The sequence below is a fragment of the Bombina bombina genome, chromosome 4 (assembly GCF_027579735.1).
Source record: "Bombina bombina isolate aBomBom1 chromosome 4, aBomBom1.pri, whole genome shotgun sequence".
NCBI lineage: Eukaryota > Metazoa > Chordata > Amphibia > Anura > Bombinatoridae > Bombina > Bombina bombina.
The window spans coordinates 414,265,504-414,283,284 of NC_069502.1; the positions used below are offsets into that span (position 1 = coordinate 414,265,504).

Here is a 17,781-nt window from a genome sequence, read left to right on the forward strand (position 1 = left end):
CTCAGTATAACAGCAACCATAGAGCTATTAAGGAAGCTCTAAATAAATACTGGACTATCCTTAAAAAGGACCCAATTTTGAATAAAATGATTGAAGACAGACCTAGGGCAATTTTTAAACAAGCTCCTACACTCAAAAACCATCTAGCCCCTAGTCAGATAGTTAAACATGCCCTCAACCTTATGACATAATGAAAAAGAAAAAACATCTAGGAGGCAAGGTGGCAACATTTGTTGGGTCTGTTAGATGTAAAGTGAAAAATTATAAGATGTGTAAATATATCACACACAGGAAAACTACATTTAAATCAGACTCTACAGATTGTGTCCATATGATTAAAAGTTGAATTACTTGTGCATCCATATACAAGATATATTTATAAATGTGGGGTGAAGTACGTGGGACGTACTTGAAGGCGGCTGAGCCACAGATGGTATGAGCATTTCAGAAATATGAAGGCTAACTTTCTATATCAAAGTGTGTCCCAACATTGCAATATCCAACATGGTGGTGATCTCAATTGCTTTAGCATCACTCCCATTGAACACATTTTACCTTCCCATAGATATAATAGATTCACGAGGCTACGCCAGAGAGAGACCTTCTGGATTTATAAGCTTCATACACTCCTCCTTCATCCTTATGGTCTAAATTTAAATATAGATTTAGCTGCTTTCTAATCACCACAATATTATCATAGGTTTCACCACAACATATTAGTTATATTATTTACACAATTAATGTTGCTTTTCATTTTTCACATCTTTATTGAGCATAGATTCACATTGAAAAAAAGTTGTAGGAGTACCAATACACAATTGTAGATAAATTATACTCTTAATGTCCTTATTGAGATATTCGTGTTTTGTTTATATGATATATAGTGATGTCGCGAACCTAAAATTTTGCGTTCGCGAATGGCAGACGCAAACTTCCGCAACTGTTCGCGAACTGGCGAACCGGGCGAACCGCCATAGACTTCAATAGGCAGGCGAATTTTAAAACCCACAGGGACTCTTTCTGGCCACAATAGTGATGGAAAAGTTGTTTCAAGTGTACTAACACCTGGACTGTGGCATGCCGGAGGGGGATCCATGGCAAAACTCCCATGGAAAATTACATAGTTGATGCAGAGTCTGGTTTTAATACATAAAGGGCATAAATCACCTAACATTCCTAAATTGTTTGGAATAACGTGCTTTAAAACATCAGGTATGTACACTACTGTTACACCAGATATGAGTTGCACTGGGGTGACACTGTGCCCTGGCAGGCAGGCACTGAACCGCACACGTGTGAAGGAAACTGACTGCTATTATTTAACACAGTCAAAAAAGTGTTGTTGTTTTTTTAAATATACACTACTGTTACACCAGATATGAGTTGCACTGGGGTGACACTGTGCCCTGGCAGGCAGGCACTGAAACGCACACGTGTGAAGGAAACTGACTGCTATTATTTAACACAGTCAAAAAAGTGTTGTTGTTTTTTTAAATCTACACTACTGTTACACCAGATATGAGTGGTGGCACTGGGGTGACACTGTGCCCTGGCAGGCAGGCACTTAAACGCACACATGTGAAGGAAACTGACTGCTATTATTTAACACAGTAAAAAAAGTGTTGTTGTTTTTTTAAATATACACTACTGTTACACCAGATATGAGTTGCACTGGGGTGACACTGTGCCCTGGCAGGCAGGCACTTAAACGCACACGTGTGAAGGAAATTGACTGCTATTATTTAACACAGTCAAAAAAATGTTGTTGTTTTTTAAATCTACACTACTGTTACACCAGATATGAGTTGCACTGGGGTGACACTGTGCCCTGGCAGGCAGGCACTGAAACGCACACGTGTGAAGGAAACTGACTGCTATTATTTAACACAGTCAAAAAAGTGTTGTTTTTTTTAGATCTACACTACTGTTACACCAGATATGAGTGGTGGCACTGGGCAAGTGGGCACATTATACGCTGTGAACCTGACACACACGCTGGCAGGCAGGCAACTGCAATTAGATTACACAGGAAAAAAAAAAAAAGCAGACTGATGTTCTAGCCCTAAAAAGGGCTTTTTGGGGTGCTGTCCTTACAGTAGAGATCAGATGAGTCCTTCAGGACTGTAGTGGACACTGAATACACTAGCCTAGCTATCGATTTCCCTATTAAATCAGCAGCAGCTACACTGTCCCTCCTCTCACTAAGAATGCAGCTTCCAAATGAATCTAAAATGGATGCTGTCCAGGAGGTAGGAGGGTCTGGGAGGGAGGGTCTGCTGCTGATTGGCTGGAATGTGTCTTCTGACTGTGAGGTATAGGGTCAAAGTATTACTCAATGATGATGAATAGGGGGCGGATCGAACATTGCATATGTTCGCCCGCTGCGGCGAACGCGATCAAGCTATGTTCGCTGGGAACTATTCGCCGGCGAACTATTCGCGACATTACTAATGATATATTAGGGAATCCTATTTTTGGTCACTCTATATACTATATCTGTATATGGTTCAATTTTATCACATAAGTACATCAATTGTCTTTTCACACTATGGGGCCTATTTATCAAGCTCCTTCAGACTCGCCAGAAACACCAGTTATGAAGCAGCGGTCTAAAGACTGCTGCTCCATAACCTGTCCGCCTGCTCTGAGGAGGTGGACAGACATCACGGGAAATCAATCAGATCCAATACGATCGGGTTGATTGACACCCCCCTGCTAGCGGCCAATTGGCCGCGAATCTGCAGGGGCGGCATTGCACCAGCAGTTCACAAGAGCTGCTGTTGCAATGTTGAATGCAGAGAGCGTATTGCTCTCCGCATCCAGCGATGTCTGTCGGACATGATCCGCTGATCGAATCATGTCAGACAGACATTTGTTTAATAGGCCCCTATATCCATTCTGGATATATTATCACATTATTATATATGTACACGTTAACATTACGGCATGAATAAGATGGCCTGTTATTGCAAAATATTCAAACTATGTTGAGTTATCATTAAATAGTTTCCAGGCTTTGTCTGATTTGTTCGGTACACACTATAAAATTGTTTCTGATAAGAAAAAAAACTGCATTTTTGTGCTTCGCTGTAGACTCCATTTTTATATAGATAGTATCTTATTGTATAGTTAGAATGTTGCAATGCTGTATTGTAAATGTTTTTACTTTCTATGTCTGTTTACAATGCTAAAAATGATTGCTTGTTTCAGATCAATTGCGATCCTTTGACAAGCCATATAGGCGTTTTTTTACCTGTATGACGTCATAAGGGGTGTATCTTGTATTTCACCTGTAGGGTTTTCTATTGGAGCAGAATTATTTAAATAGGTAGCAGTAACTTGTATCATTACAGTCTGAGAAAATGGCGTTGAATGCCGAGAAACACGTCACTGTATTAATGACATTTGTTTTTAACTTATAAATGGTTTTATCACTACCGCTCCTGTTGGTAATTCTGTTACCTGCTTGTACCATGATCTGGTTCAAGTATCCTGAGCATTGTTTTGCTACAAGACATGGCCTGGCACTAGTGGAGGACAATCGTCTCTAAATACCTATAGCGGTAGTAGGTCCGTCAGCCTGAGAGTTCACCTGTCCGGAGAGCTGGTTGTCGAGTCAGCCGAGCGGCTCAGAAGCCTTGGCCTGCTCCATGTGCACTATAGTGTGCATCACCGCATGTGAGTGGTTTACCTGTGTGTTTCTTGGGTTGGCTTGTTGCCTTTACGTTACTGCACTTAAAGGCGCCTCGGTTTTGTTTTCCTCCCCAGGAATCCGATTCTCTACGAACTTTTCACCTGTAGTTTTGAAACATTTTTCTCAGTTTTAACAAAAACAAATGTAAATTTTTTATGAAAATTCAATTTTCATTTCATTTTAAACAAAACGTAAACCGAATAGTGCAGACAACGAATATTCGGGGGAAACAAATTTGTCTGAATATTCATAACAAAAATGTCATAAAAAAATAATTCTTCCCTGCACATCTCTAAAACTCATACACAATAGCAAATTATCAGTGATCAGAGAGCACCATCAAATGCCAAAAAGTATATTAATTTTATGCAATAGGGTAAGCCTTATTTTAAAATTTGTTTCTAAATGCTAATAGTAAATAAAGAGCAGCTATTTTATAATTGAAGAGATTTTTAAAAGAGAAAAAGAAACAGCTCTAAATATCAGCACAATGATTTTGACACACACCAAATGTGTGTAAATATTTCTTATTATAGAAATTAACAAATACTGGACAAACATTTCACATGATTCATATAACAAAGGTAACAGAGTACATTTCCAATATATCAAATAAAATCTATTACAATTAAAATGTTGCTGAATCCATAATTTAATGTCTTAAAATACAGCTTAAGTATACACAGAATGTCCAAATACACATTGGTTTTGAGTGCACTAAATCAAAATACCCAACAAGCTAGACAGTGTAATGACTACTTTGCTGAACTTGCAACATCTAAAAAGAATAACAGAATTATAAATAAGAGCAACAAACACTCACCTGGCCAGAACACCTGCTTAAATCTTTTGCACAGTACTGTAGATCTATATATATTTATATATAAATATATATAAAATGCAGACAAAGAGGAACTCGCTGGTCCTGATGTATGAGGATGGGAAGAGTATACCTGAAACGTTACACATTTTAAAGCTACCACTTTAAATGGACCAGTGAGCACCTACTGGTCTGCATTTTATACTAATGTGCTGGCACCCTGGCAGTTGTTGTATAATTGGTAAGAGTACACATTTTTGGACTTTATATATATTTATATATAAATATATATATATATATATATATTCATATTGATATATAGCTATAGATGCATATTCTATAAAAATAATATATATATATATATAGTTTAAAACATAAAAAAACTTGTTCTTCTAATGAAGAATATGGGTAGCTCAAACTCCAGATGTTAGTGCACCCGAGTTGCATTAACATTTTACTTTCAATTTGTAATACCAACGCAAACATAGGAGCGCTATTGATTTACATTGAGTGGTGTTAGCACTCAACAACGCTAATATTTTTTCACTCCACTTGTAATCTAGCCCTATGTTAGAATGAATGTTATTTGATCACCCAAATACTTACTTGTAAAATTAGAATCATAAATGAACATTCTAATCATTGTATTTTAGGTAGTTACATAGTTAAAAATTGTGATTTTAGTTATATATTTTTTTTATTTTATTAAATCAGGAATCTTGAGACAATTGAACATGTGCAAAAAAGTGCTCAATGATGTTAAATTAGAAATATTCAAAAATCATGTGAAGATTGGTAAGAAAAGTGTATTTTGATGGATTGTTAAGAAGCATCAAAGGAACAGGTTTTCAATGTGCAAAGAAAATAAAAATAATGTGAAAAACAAGTTTTGGATTTGAACAACCTTGAGTTTAAAACCTCCCAAAACATTTAGGGCCAGATTACAAGTGGAGTGCTATTTAACACTTCCGTTCGAGCATTAACTGCGCTAGAATTAAGCTTTTTTTGCGCATCGGGTTTGGCTCATATTTCAAGTTGAAAGTAAAACGTTATCGATTGTGCGAAACCGGATGCGCGTGAAAAGTCAAACTTAGAATATCGTGCGTGGGATAACCTATTCCGCCATAGAAGTCAATGTAGCAAAAAAAGCTGAAAAAAACCCAACACCCTACTTGCACGCAAACCCAATCGTATATCCTCCCATTCCAATGTTCTTCACATAGAGAAATATGTTCTATTTATTCAAATATACATATTTATACATATATATGATTTTTTTTAGGTATATATATATATATATATATATATATATACACATATATATATATATATACATATATATATATATATATATATATATATATATATATATATATATATATATATGATTATGTATACCCTGATCAGCCAAAATATTAAAACCACTTATAGGTGAAGTGAATAGCATTGATCATATTGTCATAATGGCACCTGTCAAGGGGTGGGATATATTAGGCAGCAAGTGGAAAGTCAGTTCTTGAATTTCTTGTGTTGGAAGCAGAAAACATGGGTAAGCGAATAGATCTGATTGAGTGACTCTGACAAGGGCCAAATAGTGATGACTAGATGACTGGGTCAGAGCATCTCCAAAATGGCAAGTCTTGTGGGGTGTTCCCAGTATGCAGTGGTTAGTAACTACCAAATGTGGAGCAAGGAAGGACAACTAGTGAACCAGTATCACAGTCATGGATGCAAAGGCTCATTGATACATGTGGGGGAGCAAAGGCTAGCCCGTCTAGTCCGATCACACAGAAGAGCTAATGAAGCTGAAATTGCTGAAAATTAATGCTGGCCATGACAGAAAGGGTTCCAGTACATCACATTTTGCTGTGCATGGGGGTGCGAAGCCGCAGACCAGTCAGAGTGCCCATGATGAATCCTGTCCACTGCCAAAGGCGCCTTCAATGGGGATCAGAACATGACCATGGAGCAATGGAAGAAGGTTGCCTGGTCTGATGAATCATGTTTTCTTTTAGATCAGGTGGATTGCCTGGTGCATGTGCATTTTTTACCTGGGGAAGAGATGGCAGAAGGATGCACTATGGGCAGAAGGCAGGCCGGCGGAGACAGTGTTATGCTCTTGGCAATGTTCTGCTGGGAAACCTTGGTTCCTAGCATTCATATGAATGTTACTTTGACACGTACCACCTACCTAGAGATGTTTGCAGACCATTTACACCCCTTAATGGCAATGGTTTTGCCTGATGCAAGTTGCCTCTTTCAGCAGGATAATGCACCCTGCCACACTGCAAAATATGTTTACGAATGGTTTGAGGAACATGACAAAGAGTTCAAGGTGTTGCCTTGGCCTCTAAATTCCCCAGATCTCAATCCGATTGAGCATCTGTGGGATGTGCTGGAACAACAAATCCGATCCATGGAGGCCCCACCTCACAAGTTGCAGGACATAAAAGGATCTGTTGCTAATGTCTTAGTGCCTTGGTTCCCTTGGCCTCTAAATTCCCCAGATCTCAATCCGATTGAGCATCTGTGGGATGTGCTGGAACAACAAATCCGATCCATGGAGGCCCCACCTCATAAGTTGCAGGACTTAAAAGGATCTGTTGCTAATGTCTTGGTGTCAGATACCACAAGACATGTTCAGAGGTCTTGTGGAGTCCATGCCTCAATGCATCAGATCTGTTTTGGCAGCACAAAGGGGACCTACATGATATTAGGCAGGTGGTTTTAATGTTGTGGCTGATCAGTGTAGGAATAGATATCTGCAAATATATATATAGGAATATCTATTTACAAATACATAGAACATATTTTTCTATGTGCAGAGTATTGGAATGTGAAATATTTACAGTAAATACACTGTAAAACACTTTATTAAATATGAATATTGCATAAATATTATTTTACATGTTTTCATCTACTTAACTGCAAAGGGCTCCAATACACTTATAAATAAATATATGTATGCATTCTCATGCTTATTTATTTTGTTTGTATTAGTATGACACAAAAAAGTGGAGGAAAAAAAAACAAATCTGACACATTCCACGCAAAACTCTAAAAATGGACTGGACAAAATTATTGGAACTTTCTCAAAATTATAAGAAATAATTGCATTCCAAGGCCTAGATTTAGAGTTCGGCGGTAGCCGTCAAAACCAGCGTTAGAGGCTCCTAACGCTGGTTTTGGGCGCCCGCTGGTATTTGGAGTCAGTGATTAAAGGGTCTAACGCTCACTTTTCAGCCGCGACTTTTCCATACCGCAGATCCCCCTACGCCATTTGCGTAGCCTATCTTTTCAATGGGATCTTTCTAACGCTGGTATTTAGAGTCGTTTCTGCAGTGAGCGTTAGAGCTCTAACGACAAGATTCCAGCCGCCTGAAAATAGCAGGAGTTAAGAGCTTTCTGGCTAACGCCGGTTTATAAAGCTCTTAACTACTGTACCCTAAAGTACACTAACACCCATAAACTACCTATGTACCCCTAAACCGAGGTCCCCCCACATCGCCGCCACTCGATTAAAATTTTTAACCCCTAATCTGCCGACCGCCACCTACGTTATACTTATGTACCCCTAATCTGCTGCCCCTAACACCGCCGACCCCTGTATTATATCTATTAACCCCTAACTTGCCCCCCACAACGTCGCCGCAAGCTACTTAAAATAATTAACCCCTAATCTTCCGACCGCAAATCGCCGCCACCTACGTTATCCCTATGTACCCCTAATCTGCTGCCCTAACATCGCCGACCCCTATGTTATATTTATTAACCCCTAATCTGCCCCCCACAACGTCGCCGACACCTACCTACACTTATTAACCCCTAATCTGCCGAGCGGACCTGAGCGCTACTATAATAAAGTTATTAACCCCTAATCCGCCTCACTAACCCTATCATAAATAGTATTAACCCCTAATCTGCCCTCCCTAACATCGCCGACACCTACCTTCAATTATTAACCCCTAATCTGCCGACCGGAGCTCACCGCTATTCTAATAAATGTATTAACCCCTAAAGCTAAGTCTAACCCTAACACTAACACCCCCCTAAGTTAAATATAATTTTTATCTAACGAAATTAATTAACTCTTATTAAATAAATAATTCCTATTTAAAGCTAAATACTTACCTGTAAAATAAATCCTAATATAGCTACAATATAAATTATAATTATATTATACCTATTTTAGGATTAATATTTATTTTACAGGCAACTTTGTAATTATTTTAACCAGGTACAATAGCTATTAAATAGTTAAGAACTATTTAATAGTTACCTAGTTAAAATAATTACAAATTTACCTGTAAAATAAATCCTAACCTAAGATATAATTAAACCTAACACTACCCTATCAATAAAATAATTAAATAAACTACCTACAATTACCTACAATTAACCTAACACTACACTATCAATAAATTAATTAAACACAATTGCTACAAATAAATAAAATTAAATAAACTATCTAAAGTACAAAAAATAAAAAAGAACTAAGTTACAGAAAATAATAAAATATTTACAAACATAAGAAAAATATTACAACAATTTTAAACTAATTACACCTACTCTAAGCCCCCTAATAAAATAACAAAGCCCCCCAAAATAAAAAATTCCCTACCCTATTCTAAAATACAAATATTACAAGCTCTTTTACCTTACCAGCCCTGAACAGGGCCCTTTGCGGGGCATGCCCCAAGAATTTCAGCTCTTTTGCCTGTAAAAAAAAACATACTATACCCCCCCCCCCAACATTACAACCCACCACCCACATACCCCTAATCTAACCCAATCCCCCCTTAAATAAACCTAACACTACCCCCCTGATGATCTTCCTACCTTGTCTTCACCATGCCAGGTTCACCGATCCGTCCTGGCTCCAAGATCTTCATTCAACCCAAGCGGGGGCTAGACATCCACTGAAGAAGTCCAGAAGAGGGTCCAAAGTCTTCCTCCTATCCGGCAAGAAGAGGACATCCGGACCGGCAAACATCTTCTCCAAGCGGCATCTTCTATCTTCTTCCATCCGATGACGACCGGCTCCATCTTGAAGACCTCCAGCGCGGATCCATCCTCTTCTTCCGACGACTAGACGACGAATGACGGTTCCTTTAAGGGACGTCATCCAAGATGGCGTCCCTCGAATTCCGATTGGCTGATAGGATTCTATCAGCCAATCGGAATTAAGGTAGGAATTTTCTGATTGGCTGATGGAATCAGCCAATCAGAATATAGTTCAATCCGATTGGCTGATCCAATCAGCCAATCAGATTGAGCTCGCATTCTATTGGCTGATCGGAACAGCCAATAGAATGCGAGCTCAATCTGATTGGCTGATTGGATCAGCCAATCGGATTGAACTATATTCTGATTGGCTGATTCCATCAGCCAATCAGAAAATTCCTACCTTAATTCCGATTGGCTGATAGAATCCTATCAGCCAATCGGAATTCGAGGGACGCCATCTTGGATGACGTCCCTTAAAGGAACCGTCATTCGTCGTCTAGTCGTCGGAAGAAGAGGATGGATCCGCGCTGGAGGTCTTCAAGATGGAGCCGGTCGTCATCGGATGGAAGAAGATAGAAGATGCCGCTTGGAGAAGATGTTTGCCGGTCCGGATGTCCTCTTCTTGCCGGATAGGAGGAAGACTTTGGACCCTCTTCTGGACTTCTTCAGTGGATGTCTAGCCCCCGCTTGGGTTGAATGAAGATCTTGGAGCCAGGACGGATCGGTGAACCTGGCATGGTGAAGACAGGTAGGAAGATCATCAGGGGGGTAGTGTTAGGTTTATTTAAGGGGGGTTTGGGTTAGATTAGGGGTATGTGGGTGGTGGGTTGTAATGTTGGGGGGGGGGGGTATAGTATGTTTTTTTTTACAGGCAAAAGAGCTGAAATTCTTGGGGCATGCCCCGCAAAGGGCCCTGTTCAGGGCTGGTAAGGTAAAAGAGCTTGTAATATTTGTATTTTAGAATAGGGTAGGGAATTTTTTATTTTGGGGGGCTTTGTTATTTTATTAGGGGGCTTAGAGTAGGTGTAATTAGTTTAAAATTGTTGTAATATTTTTCTTATGTTTGTAAATATTTTATTATTTTCTGTAACTTAGTTCTTTTTTATTTTTTGTACTTTAGATAGTTTATTTAATTTTATTTATTTGTAGCAATTGTGTTTAATTAATTTATTGATAGTGTAGTGTTAGGTTAATTGTAGGTAATTGTAGGTAGTTTATTTAATTATTTTATTGATAGGGTAGTGTTAGGTTTAATTATATCTTAGGTTAGGATTTATTTTACAGGTAAATTTGTAATTATTTTAACTAGGTAACTATTAAATAGTTCTTAACTATTTAATAGCTATTGTACCTGGTTAAAATAATTACAAAGTTGCCTGTAAAATAAATATTAATCCTAAAATAGGTATAATATAATTATAATTTATATTGTAGCTATATTAGGATTTATTTTACAGGTAAGTATTTAGCTTTAAATAGGAATTATTTATTTAATAAGAGTTAATTTATTTCGTTAGATAAAAATTATATTTAACTTAGGGGGGTGTTAGTGTTAGGGTTAGACTTAGCTTTAGGGGTTAATACATTTATTAGAATAGCGGTGAGCTCCGGTCGGCAGATTAGGGGTTAATAATTGAAGGTAGGTGTCGGCGATGTTAGGGAGGGCAGATTAGGGGTTAATACTATTTATGATAGGGTTAGTGAGGCGGATTAGGGGTTAATAACTTTATTATAGTAGCGCTCAGGTCCGCTCGGCAGATTAGGGGTTAATAAGTGTAGGTAGGTGTCGGCGACGTTGTGGGGGGCAGATTAGGGGTTAATAAATATAACATAGGGGTCGGCGATGTTAGGGCAGCAGATTAGGGGTACATAGGGATAACGTAGGTGGCGGCGGTTTACGGAGCGGCAGATTAGGGGTTAAAAGTGTAATGCAGGGGTCAGCGATAGCGGGGGCGGCAGATTAGGGGTTAATAAGTGTAAGGTTAGGGGTGTTTAGACTCGGGGTACATGTTAGGGTGTTAGGTGCAGACTTAGGAGGTGTTTCCCCATAGGAAACAATGGGGCTGCGTTAGGAGCTGAACGCTGCTTTTTTGCAGGTGTTAGGTTTTTTTTCAGCTCAAACAGCCCCATTGTTTCCTATGGGAGAATCGTGCACGAGCACGTTTTTGATGCCGGCCGCGTCCGTAAGCAACTCTGGTATCGAGAGTTGCATTTGCGGTAAAAATGCTCTACGCTCCTTTTTTGGAGCCTAACGCAGCATTTGTTTGAACTCTCGATACCAGAGTTAAATTTATGGTGCGGCCAGAAAAAAACCCGCGGAGCGTTAACAGCCCTTTTACCGCCGAACTCTAAATCTAGGCCCAAGTTTGTGATGCTCCTGTAATTTGTAATTAAACTCACCTGTATCAATTAACAGGTGCTGACAATATAGAAATCACATTGGCAACCAATTGAAATGGTGAAAATTGACTCATCCTTTCTGTTGTGTGTCTCTGTGTGCCACACTGAGCATGGAGAAGAGAAAGAGCAGCAAAGAATGAGGAATTGAGAACAAAAATTGTGGAAAAGCATGGACAATCTTGAAATTACAAGTCCATCTCCAAAGATCATAATGTTCCTGTATCCACTGTGCACAACATTGTCAAGAAGTTTACAGCCTCTTTCATCATGTGGATGAAAGAGAAAAATTGATCAAAGATTGCAACTTCCAGACAAATTCAAGCTTACCTTCAGGCACTATACTCTACCATCTAAATAAAAAGGGACGCTATGGTAGGAGGCCCAGGAGTACCCCACTGCTGACACAGAAACATAAAAAAGCCAGATTGGAGGTTGCCAAAACATACCTGAGGAAGCCAAAATCCTTTTGGGAGAACGTGCTGTAGACAGACGAAACAAAATTACAGCTTTTTGGTAAAGCCCATCATTCTACTGTTTTCAGAGAAAGAAATGAGGCTTTTAACAAAAAGAATACAGTTCCTACAGTGTAACATTGTAGAGGTTCACTGATGTTTTGGGGTTGCTTTGCTGCTTTAGGCACTGGATTTCTTGACTGTGTGTATGGCATTATAAAATCTGAAGACTACCAAAGAATTCTGTGGTGCAATGTAGGGCCCAGTGTTCGAAAGTTAGGACTCCGTCAGAGGTCATGGGTCTTACAGCAGGACTATGGCCCAAAGCACACATCAAAAGGCACCCAGAAATGGTTTAAGACAAAGCGCTGGAGAGTACTGAACTGGCCAGCAATGAGTCCAGATCTTTGAGCCCTTACAATTTTTTTGGGCTTAGTATTGGATTTTAGAAGTGTTTTGTGAGACTTTTTTGTTTTGCAAAAGTTAACCAGAACTCTGAGGATACACTAACCCAAACTTCAATTGCACTCAAGTGATCATGTTTACTTTCAACATGTAATATGAGAAAAAAAAAAACAGCACGCGCAGACACCTGCAATAAATCTCTTATCGCTTGCGTGTAACTGTTAGTGCTCCACTCGTAATCTGGCCCAGTTTTTCTAATTGGAATAATTGGAATAGACATGAGAAGAACTTTTCTATGTTCTGTAGGTTTAGGAAGATCCCTTCTACCCTCAGATTCCAGAATATATGTTCAAACTTTAGGATAAAGCAAAGAGGATATAAAATGAAAAAATAAAGTACCATTTAAAATGATTTATTCTTTAATGAAGCACTGTCAACTTTATGCATTTTTATAAATGAATATTCTTATTTTGCAGGAGTTATTTGGCTACAAGACGGCAAGATGGAAACAAGCCCTGTGTATTGTTGGCTTTATATTTTCTCTTGGCATCCTTCTCCTTCTTTTTTACTGGAAGCCAGAGTGGGATGTCTTGTGTCAGTGTGTTGAATGCAGCTTGGATGAAGCCAATGTAATCCTTCTCAGAACTACTGTGAGTATTTATATGCTATTAAATGTGTCACCAAATAATTTCCATATAATTACAACAATATTTTGTAAATTGTTGGCATTATTAGGAGATGTTATCAAAACACAAATGCAGGCTGAAATAAATATATATATATATATGTATATATATATATATATATATATATATATATATATATATATATATATACATACTGTATATATATATAGTGAGCAGAAGAGGGGAAGGGCACACAGAGAAACCAGATCTGGGTGTAGTATGTCACAATGTCAAAAACATCAATCATGCCAAATACACACTCACTTTGTTTGGACCTCAATCTATATGAGGTAAGGTACTGGTGTGGAGGCTGTTTCAAGCCCTATGAGCCGTCTTTCAATTTGTCTCACTGCTGTATCCTGCTTCAATATATTCCAAATCAAAGCTCATTTGCATCTGTCTTATCATCCTGTTAATGAATGCTCTGACTACACATTGCTAAACTTCACTATTAAGTTTAGTGAAGTCTAGCAATGTGTAGTCAGAGCATTCATCAACAGGCTGACAAGACAGACGCAAAGGAGCTTTGATTTGGAATATATTGAAGCAGGATACAGCAGTGAGACGAATTGAAAGACGGCTCATAGGGCTTGAAACAGCCTCCACACCAGTACCTTACCTCATATAGATTGAGGTCCAAACAAAGTGAGTGTGTATTTGGCATGATTGATGTTTTTGACATTGTGACATACTACACCCAGATCTGGTTTCTCCGTGCGCCCTTCCCCTCTTCTGCTCACCTAACATTCTGCTGAGACCTCCCTTGGGTTGCCTCTGTATACCATTGGAAAAAGGCTGCAAGAGACTCTGATCTTTACCTCAACCACAGAAGAAGTGACTATATCTATAGGATGACAGTGTTTAATATGTAAATACTAACAGCTAGATTACGAGTTTTCAGCAATATAGGGAAATTAACGACCGCCACAAAAGCAGCGTTATTTAACCTTCCTATAGCGCTGCTAATACAAGTTTTAAAAAAGCAAGCTTGTGCGGGCGATATGGTGGCGTTGAGCTCCATACCGCAAGGAAATACAAGTGCTGCTTTGACGTGCTCATGCACGATTTCTCCATAGACATCAATGGGGAGAGCCGGCAAAAAAGAAGCCTAACACCTGCGATCGCTGAAACAAAAGCTCCATAACGTAGCCCCGTTGATGTCTATGGGGAAAGAAAAATGTACGTTTAAACCTAACACCCTGACATAAAAACCAAGTCTAAACACCCCTAATCTGCCGCCCCCGACATCGCTGACACTAACATAATGTTATTAACCCCTAATCTGCTGCCCTTAACATTGCCGCCACCTAAATAAAACTATTAAACCCTAATCTGACGCACTCGATATCGCCGCCACCTACATTACAGTTATTAACCCCTAATCTGCCGCCCCAATGTCGCCACCACTATACTAAAGTTATTAACCCCTAAACCTAACCCTAACGTAACCCTAACGTAACCCTAACTTAAATATAATTAAAATAAATCTAAATAAACCTTACAATTATTAACTAAATAATACGTATTTAAAACTAAAGACAAACTTACCTGTAAAATAAAACCTAAGCTAGCTACAATATAACTAATAGTTATTTTGTAGCTATTTTAGGTTTTATTTTTATTTTACAGGTAAGTTTGTATTTATTTTAACTAGGTAGACTAGTTAGTAAATAGTTATTAACTATTTACTAACTGCCTAGTTAAAATAAATACAAACTTACCTGTAAAATAAAAACTAACATGTCTTACACTAAAAACTAACATTACAATAAAAACAAATAAATTAAATTATTAAAATACAATTTTCTAAATTAAAAAAAAATTAAAACAAAATTATCAAAAATAAAAATGAATTACTCCGAATCTAATTGTCCTATCAAAGTAAAAAAGCCCCCCCCCCCAAATAAAAAAAGCCCTAACCTACACTACACTGCCAATGGCCCTTAAAAACATAATTTATATAAGAACTTACCTGATAAATTCATTTCTTTCATATTGGCAAGAGTCCATGAGCTAGTGACATATGGGATATACAATTCTACCAGGAGGGGCAAAGTTTCCCAAACCTCAAAATGCCTATAAATACACCCCTCACCACAACCACAATTCAGTTTAATGAATAGCCAAGTAGTGGGGTGAAAGAAAAAGGAGTAAAAAGCATCAAAAAAGGAACTGGAAATATAATTGTGCTTTATACAAAAAAATATAACCACCATAAACAGGGTCGGTCTCATGGACTCTTGCCAATATGAAAGAATTAATTTATCAAGTAAGTTCTTACATAAATTATGTTTTCTTTCATGTAATTGGCATGAGCTAGTGACATATGGGATAGTAGTCCATGATCTAGTGACATATGGGATAGTAATACCCAAAATGTGGAACTCCACAGAAGAGTCACTAGAGAGGGAGGGATAAAATAAAAACAGCCATTTTCCGCTGAAAAATTTAATCTACAACCAAAAGAATAAGTTTTTCTCATAATTGAAAAGAAAAAAACTTAAAACATAAGCAGAGGAATCAAACTGCTTCCGAAGACGTAAATGCATCAAAACGGTAGAATTTAGTAAATGTATGCAAAGAAGACCAAGTCGCTGCTTGTCAAGTCTGATCAACTGAAGCTTCATTCTTAAAAGCCCATGAAGTGGAGACTGATCTAGTAGAATGAGTTGTGATTCTCTGAGGCGGGGCCTGACCCGACTCCACATAAGCCTTATGAATCAAACGCTTTAACCAAGATGCCAAGGAAATGGCAGAAGCTTTCAAACAACAAATAGACTAGAAGTCTTCCTGAAATCCTTATTAACTTCAACATAATATTTCAAAGCTCTTACAACATCCAGAGAATGTAAGGATCTCTCCAAAGAATTCTTAAGATTAGGACACAAAGAGGGGGCAACAATTTCCCTATTAATGTTGTTAGAATTCACAACTTTAGGTAAACATTTAAATGAAGTCTGCAAAACTGCCTTATCTTGATGAAAAATCAGAAAAGGTGACACAAGAAATAGCAGATAATTCAGAAACTCTTCTAGCAGAAGAGATAGCCAAAAGGAACAACACTTTCCAAGAAAGTAGTTTAATATCCAAAGAATGCATAGGCTCAAAAGGAAGAGCCTGTAAAACTCTTAGGACCAAATTAAGACTCCAAGGAAGAGAGATTGATTTAATGACAGGCTTTATACGGACCAAAGCCTGAACAAAACAGTGAATATCATGAAGTTTAGCAATCTTTCTGTGAAATAAAACAGAAAGAGCAGAGATTTATCCCTTCAAGGAACTTGCAGACAAACCTTTATCCAAACAATCCTGAAGAAACTGTAAAATTCTAGGAATTCTAAAAGAATGCCCATGAAGTGGAGACTGATCTAGTAGAATGAGTTGTGATTCTCTGAGGCGGGGCCTGACCCGACTCCACATAAGCCTTATGAATCAAACGCTTTAACCAAGATGCCAAGGAAATGGCAGAAGCTTTCAAACAACAAATAGACTAGAAGTCTTCCTGAAATCCTTATTAACTTCAACATAATATTTCAAAGCTCTTACAACATCCAGAGAATGTAAGGATCTCTCCAAAGAATTCTTAAGATTAGGACACAAAGAGGGGGCAACAATTTCCCTATTAATGTTGTTAGAATTCACAACTTTAGGTAAACATTTAAATGAAGTCTGCAAAACTGCCTTATCTTGATGAAAAATCAGAAAAGGTGACACAAGAAATAGCAGATAATTCAGAAACTCTTCTAGCAGAAGAGATAGCCAAAAGGAACAACACTTTCCAAGAAAGTAGTTTAATATCCAAAGAATGCATAGGCTCAAAAGGAAGAGCCTGTAAAGCTCTTAGGACCAAATTAAGACTCCAAGGAGGAGAGATTGATTTAATGACAGGCTTTATACGGACCAAAGCCTGAACAAAACAGTGAATATCATGAAGTTTAGCAATCTTTCTGTGAAATAAAACAGAAAGAGCAGAGATTTGTCCCTTCAAGGAACTTGCAGACAAACCTTTATCCAAACAATCCTGAAGAAACTGTAAAATTCTAGGAATTCTAAAAGAATGCGAGGAGAATTTATGAAAAGAACACCATGAAATATAATTCTTGCAAAACTCGATAATAAATCTTCCTAGAAACAGATATACGAGCCTGTAACATAATATCAATCACTGAGTCAGTGAAACTTCTATGACTAAGCACTAAGCGTTTAATTTCCATACCTTTAAATTTAATGATTTGAGATCCTGATGGAAAAACGGTCCTTGAGACAGAAGATCTTGTCTTAAAGGAAGTGGCCATGGTTGACAACTAGACATCCGGA

General features: G+C 38.1%; 1 protein-coding gene across 1 annotated transcript in view; it reads left to right on the top strand.

Annotated features, from left to right (window-relative positions):
- Positions 1-382: 382 nt before the first annotated feature.
- The window catches only part of LOC128657507 (probable cation-transporting ATPase 13A4), a 252,157-nt gene continuing 234,758 nt past the window's right edge, over positions 383-17,781 (top strand). Inside the window, exons 1-2 of the mRNA XM_053711874.1 lie at positions 383-433; positions 13,255-13,428. Coding sequence (XP_053567849.1) covers positions 383-433; positions 13,255-13,428 — 225 coding nt within the window. The remainder of the gene's footprint in view (positions 434-13,254; positions 13,429-17,781) is intronic.